Raw genomic sequence first — 12,461 nt, 5'->3', positions numbered from 1 at the left:
ACTTTGGGCATGTCAGCTTGGGGAGGGACACTTGGCACTTTCTCTGTCATGCTAGAGGCAGTTCTGAGTGGAGGAGGAACCTTTAGCCCCATTCACGAGAAAGCAGAGGTTCAGTGAAGAGGCCCCCTGAGCCACCCTCCTTAGAGTCACCTCATTAGATACACCCCCACGGATCCAGAATGGGAACCAAGGCCTGTGCAACTCCAAAGCGCATGCCCCTTCATCTGACCCCTGTGGGGCCCACCACTGATGAAAGTAGCAATGCTCTAAAAAGATAAAGGATTATTTTTTAAAGATGATTTGTTGACTTTTAAAAATTTAAATAAAATAACAACTTAAGACCAGGTATAAAAATCTGAGATGAACCAAACAACTCGATTGAGAGATATTAAAAGTACTACTTGGGCCATGCATGGCGGCTCATGCCTATAATGCCAGCACTTTGGGAGGCTGAGGTGGGAGGATCTCTTGAGCCTAAGAGTTCAAGACCACCCCTAACAATGTAGGGAGACCCTGTTTCTACAGAAAATAAACTAATTAGCTGGGCATTGTGCATGCCTGTAGTCCAAGCTTCCAGGGAGACTGAGGCAAGAGAATCACTTGAGCCCAGGAGGTTGAGACTACAGTGAGCCGTGATTGTGCCACTATACTCCAGCCTGGGCAGCAGAGTGAGACCCTGTTTCAAAAAAAAAAAAAAGCTTCATTTCATCAACCCCTCTATTTTTAAGAATTGGTCCTAAGACATTGCTTATAATCCAGACTTTAGGTTTCCTGAATTCATGACATTCTCACTCCTCATCTTACAGGTCCTACTGGGGCTCCCTCCCTCTGCCCTGGTTCCTTTCTTTCAAGCCTATTTTATTCTGGTACAAGAATTCTGGGGGTGGGAGGAGAGCCTCCTGGGCTGTTGTCTTGGTCTTAGATTCTGGGAGCCAAATGCGTGAAGGAGACAGCTAGATGTAATGAAATGAGCTTTAGAGTCAACTCCCCAAAACTGAGGGAAAGATACCCACCTGGTTCTGCTCCTAGGGCAAGTCTGAACAATGATGTCTGTTGGTTATTTTACTGGGCAGTCATTCAAGGTAATCTCCAAATCTCAACTGAAGCAGAAAATGGCCTAGGCTCCCAGTTATCCTGGAGCCACAGGAATGTTAATCTCTCTCCACTGAGCCCTGAGAAGCTGACTTCTTCATTCTGAACATTCCAAACATTCCCTTTTGGTTTGCAATCACTGTGCTGTCCTCGCCCCACCTTCCTGCCACACCCCAGGGCTCCCACAGCTTCATGGTAGTTCTTTCCTTCCTCCAGGTCTTTACTGGGGCTGTGGCTTGGCCACATTCGGAGGGCTGTCCCCACCCTCGTCTCCCACCTGCTGCTTGACCATCTCTGGCCCTTCTCATTCTTCACGGTTTCATTTAAATGCTCTGGACTGGTATTCCCCGCAACCTCCACCCCAGACAGAAGTCATTTCCTTTCCCACGAACACCCTTGTTCCCCTGACTTGCAGTAGATCATTCCACTCCGGTGGGTCATGTTCATTCCCACCAGCCTTTGCAGTCCTTGGAGGTGGGAACTCTCACCAGTCCCTCTCTGGGCCACAGCACCTGGCTCAGGGCCTGGCCTGGCACCCAGTGGTGCTTGGTAAAGGTTGGACAGATAGATGGGCGTGTGAAAGGAAAAGAGAGAACCTGAGAAAGGATGGTCACTAGTCCTAAGGTTTCAGAAGATGCAGGCTAAGGTGGTCTTGTCATTAGCTTCTCCAAAAAAGTCATGGTTTCTGGCAGTTCTCCTCTAATATAGAATTGTTCTTAGCAAATAAGCCCATGCAGCCAATCCATTTGTTTTAATACTTTGGTGTGGTATAGTTGACATGTCTCTAGGAAACCATGTTTTTCCAAATGAGAAGCACAGAGCAGGGCAGTGTTGCCTGAAAGTCATACCTACCTGGTATGAGGTCCACGTGGGCCTGGCTGCTGATGTCTTCATCCTTGGCCCAGAATGAATTCACAGCCCTGCTTTAGGACAGATAGGCCTGAGTCCAGGCATGGCCCTCCCTGGGGACATTACAGGCTTAAAGGCACAGGGAGCTGAGCAGACCTTGAGTTCCTGTGTGAATCAGTTGCCCCTGCTGAGGAATAAATCAAGCTCTGTTGTGTCTGAACTTTCTAGAGTTCCTTCTACCAGCTTTGCAGGCATCAGCTGGTGGGCTGGAGGGAACTAGGCACAAATGGGTTGAATGAGGCCCTCTGTGCATGGCTTTACTTGGGGATTGCCAGTGTATTTCCTCTTTAATGCTGCCTCAACTTGATTGGTAGTGACTAGATGCTATATTGAGAAGGATTCTGAGGCCTCAACTAGGCTGTGCAGGAAGAAGTATGGGAGATGAACTAATAATGTCTGCCACAGGGATGATGAGGGAAAAGTAATGCCACATAGCTGCCACCCCTGGTTTTATTAGTGACTGAGCACAGGCTTTGGAATCTGGCCAATTGAGACTGAATTCCACTCTACTCTCTGCTGGGCCTCAATTTGTTCATCCCTGAAATAGATGTGTATATGTCAGGGTATGGGTTCAGCTGCTATAACAAAAACATCTCCACTGGGCATGGTGACTCACACCTGTAATCCCAGCACTTTGGGAGACCAAGGTGGGCAGATCATTTGAGTCCAGGAGTTTGAGACCAGCCTGGCAACATGGCAAAACCCCATCTCTACAAAAAAAATACAAATATTAGCCTGGTGTGTTGGCACGTTCCTGTGGTCCCAGCTACTTGAGAGGCTAAGGTGGGAGGATCAGCTGAGCCCAGGAGATTGAGGCTACAGTGAGCCATGTCCGTGCCACTGCACTCCAGACTGGGTAACAGTGTGAGATGCTGTCTTAAAAAAAAAAAAAAAAAAAAAAAAAAAAAAACCGTTCAAAGCACTGTGGCCCAAAACGAGTGAGAAGTTTCTCACTCACATTAAAGAACCCAGAGGTAAGTAAGCAACTCCGAGCTGGCGAGCAGCCCTTTCTCAACACGTATGTTCTGCTGTGGCTCTGAGGCGGCCGTGCTAGTTCCTGCCACTTCCCAGCCAAAGCAAAGATAACTGGACCAGGGGAGCATGTGTCTACTTGTTTTAAAGGTAGGACCCAGAAGCTGCCCATTTCACTTTTCATTTCCCATTTAGGCAGAACAGTCACTGGGCTACACCTCACCATGGCTTGGCTGGGAGATGCAGTTTGAAGCTGGGGAACCATGTGCCCAGCTAACACTCACTTGAACAGAGAAGGAGAAAGTGTCAGGATGAGGTGCTGCAGGGATGCTGCTGGACACCTCTCAGGGTGGTTAGGAGAACTACTGATAACATACGCCCCGCTCTGGCGCCCAGCAGGCCCTCCCTGAGCTCACAAGATGCTTCCCTCTCCTTGCCCAGGAGCTGGTGAAGATCCTGCACAAGGCACTGGAGGCCGCCCAGCAGGAGAAGAGGGCGTCCAGCGCATACCTGGCGGCGGCTGAGGACAAGGACCGGCTGGAGCTGGTGCGGCACAAAGTGCGGCAGATCGCGGAGCTGGGCCGGCGGGTGGAGGCCCTGGAGCAGGAGCGGGAGAGCCTGGCGCACACAGCGAGCCTGCGGGAGCAGGAGGTGCAGGAGCTACAGCAGCACGTGCAGCTGCTTATGGACAAGAACCACGCCAAGCAGCAGGTCATCTGCAAGCTCTCTGAGAAGGTCACCCAGGACTTCACGCACCCCCCTGACCAGTCTTCTTTGCCCTCCGACGCTGCTGACAGGGACTTCCTGAGCCAGCAGGAGAAGATCGAGCACCTGAAGGTAGGGGCCTTCCCTCCAGGGCCTGCCCGTCCTGCGGGTCCTCTGCCCCGGCCCTCAGGAAAGGGGTGCTCTCCACCCCTAAGGCTTTGCTAGGTGGAGTGGGGGATATCCCTTCATCCTAAAATATTCACATTAGAAACACATGTTGATGGGAATATTACTCTACACTTCTTCACTTTCTTCACCACAAGGCCCAGTGCAGTTTGCCTGGGCCTTGATTGACCCATTAACCAGTAGCCCTGGTATCCTGGGCTACTGCAACGTAACGGTGCCTCTAGATTATCAAATGAGAGATGAAAGCCCAAGACTAGCTGAGTTTGGGGCCTGGCCTGGTCAGCCTCCCTTAGTGCCATCCCAGTGCACCTGAGAGCCCTAAGGGACCAGCACAACCCTCCCCTCACAGTCCTGTGCCTGCACAACATACAGATGACCTGCAGCTGGCAATAGTCACCGCTCCCATCTGTAGAATTTATAGGGTGTTTCCTGTGTGCCAGGCACTGCCCTCGGTGCTTCGCCGCATTTAGTCCTCGTGCCAGCCCTGTGAGGTGAGGCAGCCACTGGTGTGCTCCCCCTTTACAGATGTGAATGCTGAGGCTGAGAAAGGTTAAGGAGCTTGCCCAGGCTCGTGTGCTGAAGAAGTTAGGGAGCTGGAGTTGGGTTGGAGCTCATGTCTGCGGTCTGGTCTGTCTGCTCTGCTGCCATTTGTAGCTACTGCCACCATCCCTGCTCCCCCTTTCCTCTCCTTCCTTCCCCTTCTCTGTCCCTCTTTCCCTAGGCTTCCCCATCCCACAGGGACCAGTGGTGTCACAGGGGGTAGGAACTTTATGTGAGGTGTGTTGCCTGCCGTGACCCGCAGCCTCCTCTCTAAAGGGTTGTGACAGGAACTGTCCCTCTGGAAGGCCTGTGACTGTGGAGTGCACCCATAGCCCCCACTGTCCCTAAAGGGCGCCATACAACCAGGGTTCGTCCTGCTCCAAACCCTGCCACTCACAACCACATATGTACAGTCAGATGCAATATAATAATGGGCTGCATGTATGGTGGTCCCATAAGATTACAATGGAGCAGAAAAATCCCTATCACATAGTGACATCATAGCCGTTGTAACATCCTATCACAACACGCTACCTTTTCTATGTTTACATGTGTTTAGGTACACAAATGCCATTATGTGACAGCCACCTACGGTATTCAGTACAGTAACAGGTGCACAGGTATGCAGCCTCGGAGCAATAGGCTACACCATCTAGCTGAGTGCGTAGTAGGCTAAATCAACTAGGTTTGTCTACGTCCACTCTATAATGTTAGCACAACAATGAAATCAACTAGCGGATCACAAGGTCAGGAGTTCAAGACCATCCTGGCTAACACAGTGAAACCCCATCACTACTAAAAATACAAAAACCTAGCCGGGTGTGGTGGCGGGCACCTGTAGTCCCAGCTACTTGGGAGGCTGAGGCAGGAGAATGGCGTGAACCTGGGAGGCAGAGCTTGCAGTGAGCTGAGATTGAGCCACTGCATTCCAGCCTGGGCGACAGAGTGAGACTCCATGTCAAAAAAAAAAAAAAAAGGAAAAAAAAAGAAATCACCTAATGATGCATTTCTCAGAGTGTATCCTCATCATTAAGTGACACGAGACTGTACATATAGACATATAACCTTGAGAACTCTCGTACTACTCTATCAAGGAACTAGTGGGTGAGGGCAGATGGAGAAAGAAAAAAGACAAAGAAATCAGGAAGCTTTTGAGAGAAAAACTCTCAGTGGGCAGTGTTGAACAGTGGCCACCACCCAAGCTTTGAAGTCCGACTGACCTGTTTGGCTGTTGGCTCTGCCTCTTTCTAGCTGTGTGACTTTGGGCATGTTATCTCACCTCTCTGTCAAATAGCCCAACTAGTCCTCTTGACTAGGGCTGTTAGAAGGATAAAGGAAAAGGACGTGAAACCTGATTCACTTCCCTTTCATTCAGCAAAGACCGAAAACCCACATAACCAGTTCCTGAATCTTTTCCTTTATTTAGTCTGAAATCGAGATTCTTTTGGGTTAAAATAAAACATAACCTTTCCAATGCAAATGCAGCTAGATGACTAGAAAGCTCTGAGCCCTCCACACAGCAGGGAAAACTGCTTCCATCTGATTTTCTACACTGCCTGCCCCCAGCCAGGCGTCTTCCTCTTCTCTCCACCCATATTGCCAGAATCCACTATGCAAGCCCTGGTAGAGCAGCACAGGGGTCAGAAAGATTGGTGGTGGCGCACGCCTGTATTCCCATCTACTCTGGAGGCTGAGGTGGGAGGATCGCTTGGGCCCAGGAGGTAGAGGTTGCAGTGAGCTGAGATCGTGCCACTGCACTCCAACCTGGGTGAAGGAGTGAAACACCGTCTTAAAGGAAAAATAAAAATAAAAAAAGACAGAAAAGGAAAAAGAATTAAAAAAAAAAAAAAAAATAGAACGCTAGATCAGCCAGGTGGCTTCAGACAGCCTGAGAGTTGATTGTAATCATGGACTCACTAGGAGACTGAGTGTGCCCCTGAATTTACATATTCAGGAATTTTCTTGATCAGAGAGCTCAGCTACATGGAGACTCTGGGTATGTGGTTCACATTAACCAAGAATACACGAGCGGATGATCCTCAGAGGCCCAGTGTTTTGTGCTTTGTGCTTTAAAGGGTTGCATAAGGCCAAGTGTGGGTGGCTCACACCTGTAATGCCAGCATTTGGGGAGGCTGTGGCAGGAGGATTACTTGAGGCCAGGAGTTAGAGACCGGCCTGGGAAACATAGCGAGAACCCATCTCTACAAAAAAATAAAAATAATTAGCCAGGCGCAGTAGCATGTGCCTGTAGTCCCAGCTACTTGGGAAGCTGAAGCTAGAGGATTGCTCAAGCCCAGGAATTCGAGACCAGCCTAGGCAACATAGCGAGACCCTGTCTCTAAAAAGAAATAAAATAAATTCGTTAGGCATGGTGGCACCCGCCATAGTCCTAGCTACTCAGGAGGCTGAGGTGGGAGATCACTTGAGCCGCCCAGGAGTTCGAGGCTGAAGTGAATTGTGATCATGCCACTGCACTCCAGCCTGGGTAACAGAGTAAGACACTGTCTCTATTAAAAAAAAAAAAAAAAAAGAAAAGAAAAGAGAAAGAGTTGCATGTAGTTGGTGTTCCTTATCTTTCAGCTTGTAGAAGACCCATCAAATATCCATTGTCTTGAGTTTGAGGATAGAGTGTGTTCAGATTTCCTGCCTGCCCTGTGATTGAGGAACCCAACTTTAAGAAATGCCCCCTTGTTATTCAGACTTTGGTTTTGAGAACAGGATCATTGACCTCTTGAATATCAGATCAGGAAAGACTTAGAAATCTAGTCTGCCCCACTCCTTTTCTGGCAGGGACAGCTAAGCTGGGGTGAGGGGGAAGGACTGGCCCAGGGTCAGGCAGCAAGAGGCAGGGCTGCAGCCAGAACCTGGCCTCCCACGCCCGGGCCGCTGCCTTCCACAAAGCACAGGGCCTAGTCCACGGGCATGGCCCAAAGAGAATTCCCGGGCTCCCACTTCCTGTAAAGGCAGGCAGGCTGGCTCTCTTCTTCCCCAGTCCCCCTTCTCCAGGGTTTTCCTTCTTTCGTTCCACTGGTGACTGTCCTATGGCTTTTCTCTTTTCTGAGGTTTCTCTTTTTCCTCCCTACAGTTCTGAGCCAAGATGAGCACTCAAGGTAGGGCACCCAGCTGGAGGGAGAGGTACTGCCCAACGCCGCCCACTGCCACTGCTGTTCCAGGCTGTGCTCACTCTGCCTCCCTGTCTGGCATGTCTGTGCCTTCGCTGGGGCTGGAAGCAGGGTATCTCATGTGACAAAAGCCTTCTTTCCAAAGCCTTAGAAATACCAGCGTGTGGCCGAGCATGGTGACTTGCCCCTGTAATTCAGTGCTTTGAGAGGCCACGGTCGGAGGATTGCATGAGGCCAGGAGTTTGAGACCAGCCTGGGCAACATAATGAGACCTCGTCTCTATAAAAAATTAAACATTAATTAGCTGGGTGTAGTGGCGCACACCTGTAGTCCCAACTACTTAGGGGGCTGAGACGGGAGGATCACTTGAGCCCAGGAGGTCGAGGCTGCAGTGAGCTATGATCATGCCATTGCACTCCAGCCTGGGTGACAAAGTGAGACCCTGTCTCTAAAACTAAAAAAGAAAGAAAGATAAATATCCATGAGCACGTCTAGGCCTAGGAGGAGGAAGGGGTGGTATTAAGGAGGGAGACCCAGCGGTGTGGAGCAGTGGCCGGTGCCAGAGATGGGTCTGCTTTCTCTACGCAGTGCCTGCTGGGCACCTGCCATGGGCTGAACACACCTGGGTTTGGATCCTGGCTGTCTTTCGTGACAAGGGGGACTTACTTTCTCTGTGTGTGTTTCCTCATCTGTTAAGTGGGGATTAGGGCACTTTAATATTTATCCCACAGCCTTGTGGATGTGAGGGACATGGGCCAGGTCGTGTTAGGTCCTTTCCCCCATTGCGGGGGGCTTGTTGTATGTTCCCGGGCGTTGGATTCGGAGCTCTGTCAGCCGACTGAGGGGGTGGGTGCGGGGTAGGGAATAGTAGCCCTTGAGCTGTCATGCAAACTCAGTGAGGGAGACAGTGCTCACGTTGCACTTGCCACATGCCAGACACTGTTCTGAGCCTTTTGCACATATTAACTCACAGAATCCTCTCCCAGCCGCATGAGGCAGTACTGTTATTATCCTCATTTTCCAGATGAGAGGATGCGGCACAGAAAGGTTAAGTAACTTGTCCAGGGGCTCAGCGGTCAAGACAGAATTGCCACCCAGACAGTGGGGCCGCAGCATTCATGCCGCTAACCACCAGGCAGTGCCGGTACATGGCCAACGCCAGCATCTTCAATGTGGTGTTGTACTGTCTGATGGTGGGAGAGGTCACACAAGCCTGCATGCGTGTAGCCAGAAGACACCAAAGGACAACTCTTGGAGGGCAGGGACTAGAGTGTGGGCATCCAGGTGGATTCCAGCTGGTGGGGAGCTCAGATGGTGCCCAGCAGGAAGTTTGGTGGTTGGTGCTTTAGAATGAAACAGTCCTGGCCAGGCACGGTGGCTCACGCCTGTAATCCTAACACTTTGGGAGGCTGAGGTGGAAGGATTGCTTGAGACCAGGAGTTGGAAAATAGCCTGGGAAACATAGTGAGACCTCGTCTCTACAAAATCAAAAAATTAGCTGGGCGTGGTGGTACGTGCCTGTAGTCCCAGCTACTTGACAGGCTGAGGTGGGAGGATTGCTTGAGCCCAGGAGGTCGAGGCTGCCGTGAGCTATGATCACGCCACTGCACTCCAGCTTGGGTGACAAAGCAAGACAAACAAAGGGAATTAGACAGACCTGGGTTTGGTCACATCTGCCTTATACTGGCTGTGCCTTAGGCAAGTTACCTACCCTTTCAGAGCCTCTGAAGCCTCATCTGTTATAGGAATAATAAAAGAACATCCCTTCTAGGATTGCTGGGAGGATGAAGTGAGAGAATATATGCCTCATGGTGTTGGTGAAGGGAGTGATGCAGGAAGCCTGCACAGCCTCTGTATTCATATGTTTCTGTATCTCCAGACACTAAAGTGTTACACTCCAGAGAGAGTGGGGCATGGTCCTGGAAAGGCCTGATGCTCATACGAGACTGGTCCCTGCACCACAAACAAGATTTTCACTTCTTGCCACATAAAGATAGGATATGGGGACCGTGGAGAAGAAGCAGGCAGAAACTTGCCAGCAGAGTGGCCGGCACACACAGCAGCATTTTGGAAAGACAGTGAAGCTTTATCTAGGTCAGGGACAGGATTGGATAGGTGGAGGAGGGTGGTGCCAGGGGTTGAAACTGCCAGGGTCTAGCCAGGAGAAGGAAGAGAGCAAACTGAGTGGAGGCACAGCCTTTCAGCCTTGGCACAGTGAGAGAGATGAAAGCAGGGGTGGCCGGGGTTGGGGCATCACAGAGAGCCCCAGGGGAGCGGTGAGTCGGGGATGACATGATGAAATCAACGGGGAGCATTCGTTCCCTGCCCTGGGAGCAGAGGCCCTTCTAGTGTGTCAGGGTCTGGGCGGAGGGCATCAGCCCCGGGCATGCATCGGAGCTTCCAGGCTGGGAAGACCTTGGCGATCATCTTGGCTGGAGTGAAGGCTCACACAGGGAGGGCCAGGACCACCTGTGGGCTGTGCACATGTGACCCTGATGAGGAAGTGCCCCAAACTCTGTGTGATGTTCTTTATTTCCAAATCAGGCCATGTTGGAGTCATCCCTGCTGCAGCATCGCTTGCATTCGCCTCCAGCCCATACGACAATGGGAGAGAAAGGGCCTGAGTTTCAGCCAGTAAATACCCTGGAATTGTGAGGTATAGCTCTAAGCGTGTGTTAGGTGACTGAACAGCTTCCGTACCGTCCATCCGAGCAGAATTGAGAGCCACTACTATAGCTGATCCTTCTCTGAGGCTCAGGTCCTAGCTTGAACCTTCCTAGTGCTTGTCCAGCTTCTCCTTGTATGTCCCAGCAGCAGGGAGCTCATTCCCTCCACTGGATGGGCAACTTACAAAAGGCAAACTCAGAGGTGTTCATCACAGCATTATTCATAATCAAAAACCAACTGCAAACACCCCGGGCTCAAATTTTAAAATGACAGCTGGGTGGATTTAAAAATTTAAAAATGTAGCTGGGTGGATCAGAAACTCAACAGTGAAGGCATGGAGGAAGCTCGGAACTGTGGGAAGCAACTCAAAGCATTAAACTTTGAGTTTGATCTTGTATTCACATCTGTCCTTAATCGGTCCATTCACACAGCCTGGCTGATCCTGGAAGAGCTAGGGCAGGAATGGGTGCCCGTGGAAAGCTCCTGGCGTCTAAATGAGTGTCACTATGGGGCCTTGATTGGTCTCAACAGGGAGCAAATGGCTTTGAATCATGGTGAAGAACAAGTGAGGCTCTGGAGAAGAAGCTACAATGTAACCCCACCTCCCATTGAGGAGTCTCATCCTTACTACCACGAAATCTACAACGACCGGAAGTATAAAGTATGTGATGTGCCCTTGGATCAACTGCCACAGTCTGAAAGCTTAAAGGATGTTCTGGAAAGACTCCTTCCCTATTGGAATGAAAGGATTGCTCCTGAAGTCTTACGTGGCAAAACCATTCTGATATCTGCTCATGGAAATAGCAGTAGGGCACTCCTAAAACACCTGGAAGGTATCTCAGATGAAGACATCATCAACATTACTCTTCCTACTGGAGTCCCCATTCTTCTGGAACTGGATGAAAACCTGCGTGCTGTTGGGCCTCATCAGTTCCTGGGTGACCAGGAGGCGATCCAAGCAGCCATTAAGAAAGTAGAAGATCAAGGAAAAGTGAAACAAGCTAAAAAATAGTCTTTCCCAACCATTGGCTAAGAAGAAATGCAAAAGAAGTGGCATAGGAGTGTGTTATGGGTGCTGAAGTCTCTCTCTTTTTCCCCGGTTTTCCAGAGCTAGGCTGTGGAGTAGAGTTTGTATAGGTAACTAGGTAACTTATCGTGACCCAGATAAGGCTTTAGGATGCCTCAGTGCTTATGTCACAGCCTTATGAGTTAGCTTTCCTGCTAGCCCCCTAGTCAGTCACTAAACTAGTAACTAATGGGGTTTAATGAAGGTCATAAGTTTCTGAGATGGGAGAGCAACAAGTAGAGATGAAGTTAAAGGTATTTATTATCCAAGAAATCATTTTTGAGTCACCATTGACAGGCACTATTCCAATTAGTAGTTCACTTTTATATTTAGTAAGATTTTCTGGGATGACAATAAGAGATATTAGATAATATACCATATGTATTTATTACTAGTCTTTTCCTCTAGGAAAAGGGATGCTTTGATAATTAAGGCCAGCAGCCCATTAAATTAGAAAGTCACAGATATATTTCTCCAAGAAAGCCAACAACCGCCACCACAATGACAAATGACAAGGCCCTTTAACTTGTCTTCTAGTTTAGCGACATCCTTCATTTGACATTTAGTAGAATTCCTCTTTGGCCACAAGAATAAGCAGCAGATAGACAACTATTGAGGTTCTCATTTTGGTTTGTTTTAATTTTTTGAACTTCAATGTTTGGGTACCTGTAATTAGTTTAAAAATAAAGTTCCTGATAATAAAGTGACTGAAAATGGCAATAAATAAATAAATAAATATGACAGGAAAAGGATTATGAGTAAGTTCTGGTAAATTCACCCAATAGAATCATCACCGGAGGTTGAAAATGATCATTGGGAAGCTTATGTAGCAACATTGAAAGGTTTTTCAAAGTGACACTGAGTTAATTTTACAATATGATTATAAATATATGATAAAATATGTTGATTTTAAAAACAAACACTAGTGGAGCACTTGCTTTGTTTTGGTCCCTGTAGTTAGTGTTATCACACATTATCTCACTTAGTCTCCCAACTGCCCAGTAGGTTAGTTGGTATTTGCCCCTATTACAGATGAGGAAACAGAGGGTCAGAGTGGTTCAGTGGCCTGCCTGAAGCCTTCCAGCCAGGACATCACCCAGGGCTTAAATTCAGACCTGTTGGTCCCTTTACCACATCATGCTGACATCGAGAATACAGAAGGGGGCTATAAGTAATTTTTTTTTTTCTTTCAGACTTCCTAT

The 12,461-nt window shown here is 49.1% G+C and overlaps 2 protein-coding genes across 5 annotated transcripts in view; both read left to right on the top strand.

The window, feature by feature from the left end:
- Positions 1-12,461, top strand: part of TBC1D2 (TBC1 domain family member 2) — a 58,322-nt gene that overhangs the window by 31,782 nt on the left and 14,079 nt on the right. For all 4 annotated transcript variants that reach the window (XM_030920095.1, XM_010357633.2, XM_030920094.1 and 1 more), the window contains one exon: positions 3,415-3,810. In XM_030920095.1, the coding sequence (XP_030775955.1) occupies positions 3,415-3,810 (396 nt within the window). The remainder of the gene's footprint in view (positions 1-3,414; positions 3,811-12,461) is intronic.
- On the top strand, positions 10,225-11,973 carry LOC104657786 (bisphosphoglycerate mutase-like). Its single transcript, XM_030920097.1, has one exon. The coding sequence runs from the start codon at positions 10,528-10,530 to the stop codon at positions 11,203-11,205; it is 678 nt and encodes a 225-aa protein (XP_030775957.1). The 5' UTR covers positions 10,225-10,527; the 3' UTR covers positions 11,206-11,973.

This window comes from Rhinopithecus roxellana, chromosome 16 (assembly GCF_007565055.1).
Source record: "Rhinopithecus roxellana isolate Shanxi Qingling chromosome 16, ASM756505v1, whole genome shotgun sequence".
NCBI classification, from domain to species: domain Eukaryota; kingdom Metazoa; phylum Chordata; class Mammalia; order Primates; family Cercopithecidae; genus Rhinopithecus; species Rhinopithecus roxellana.
This window is presented reverse-complemented; position numbering and strand designations above follow the sequence as displayed.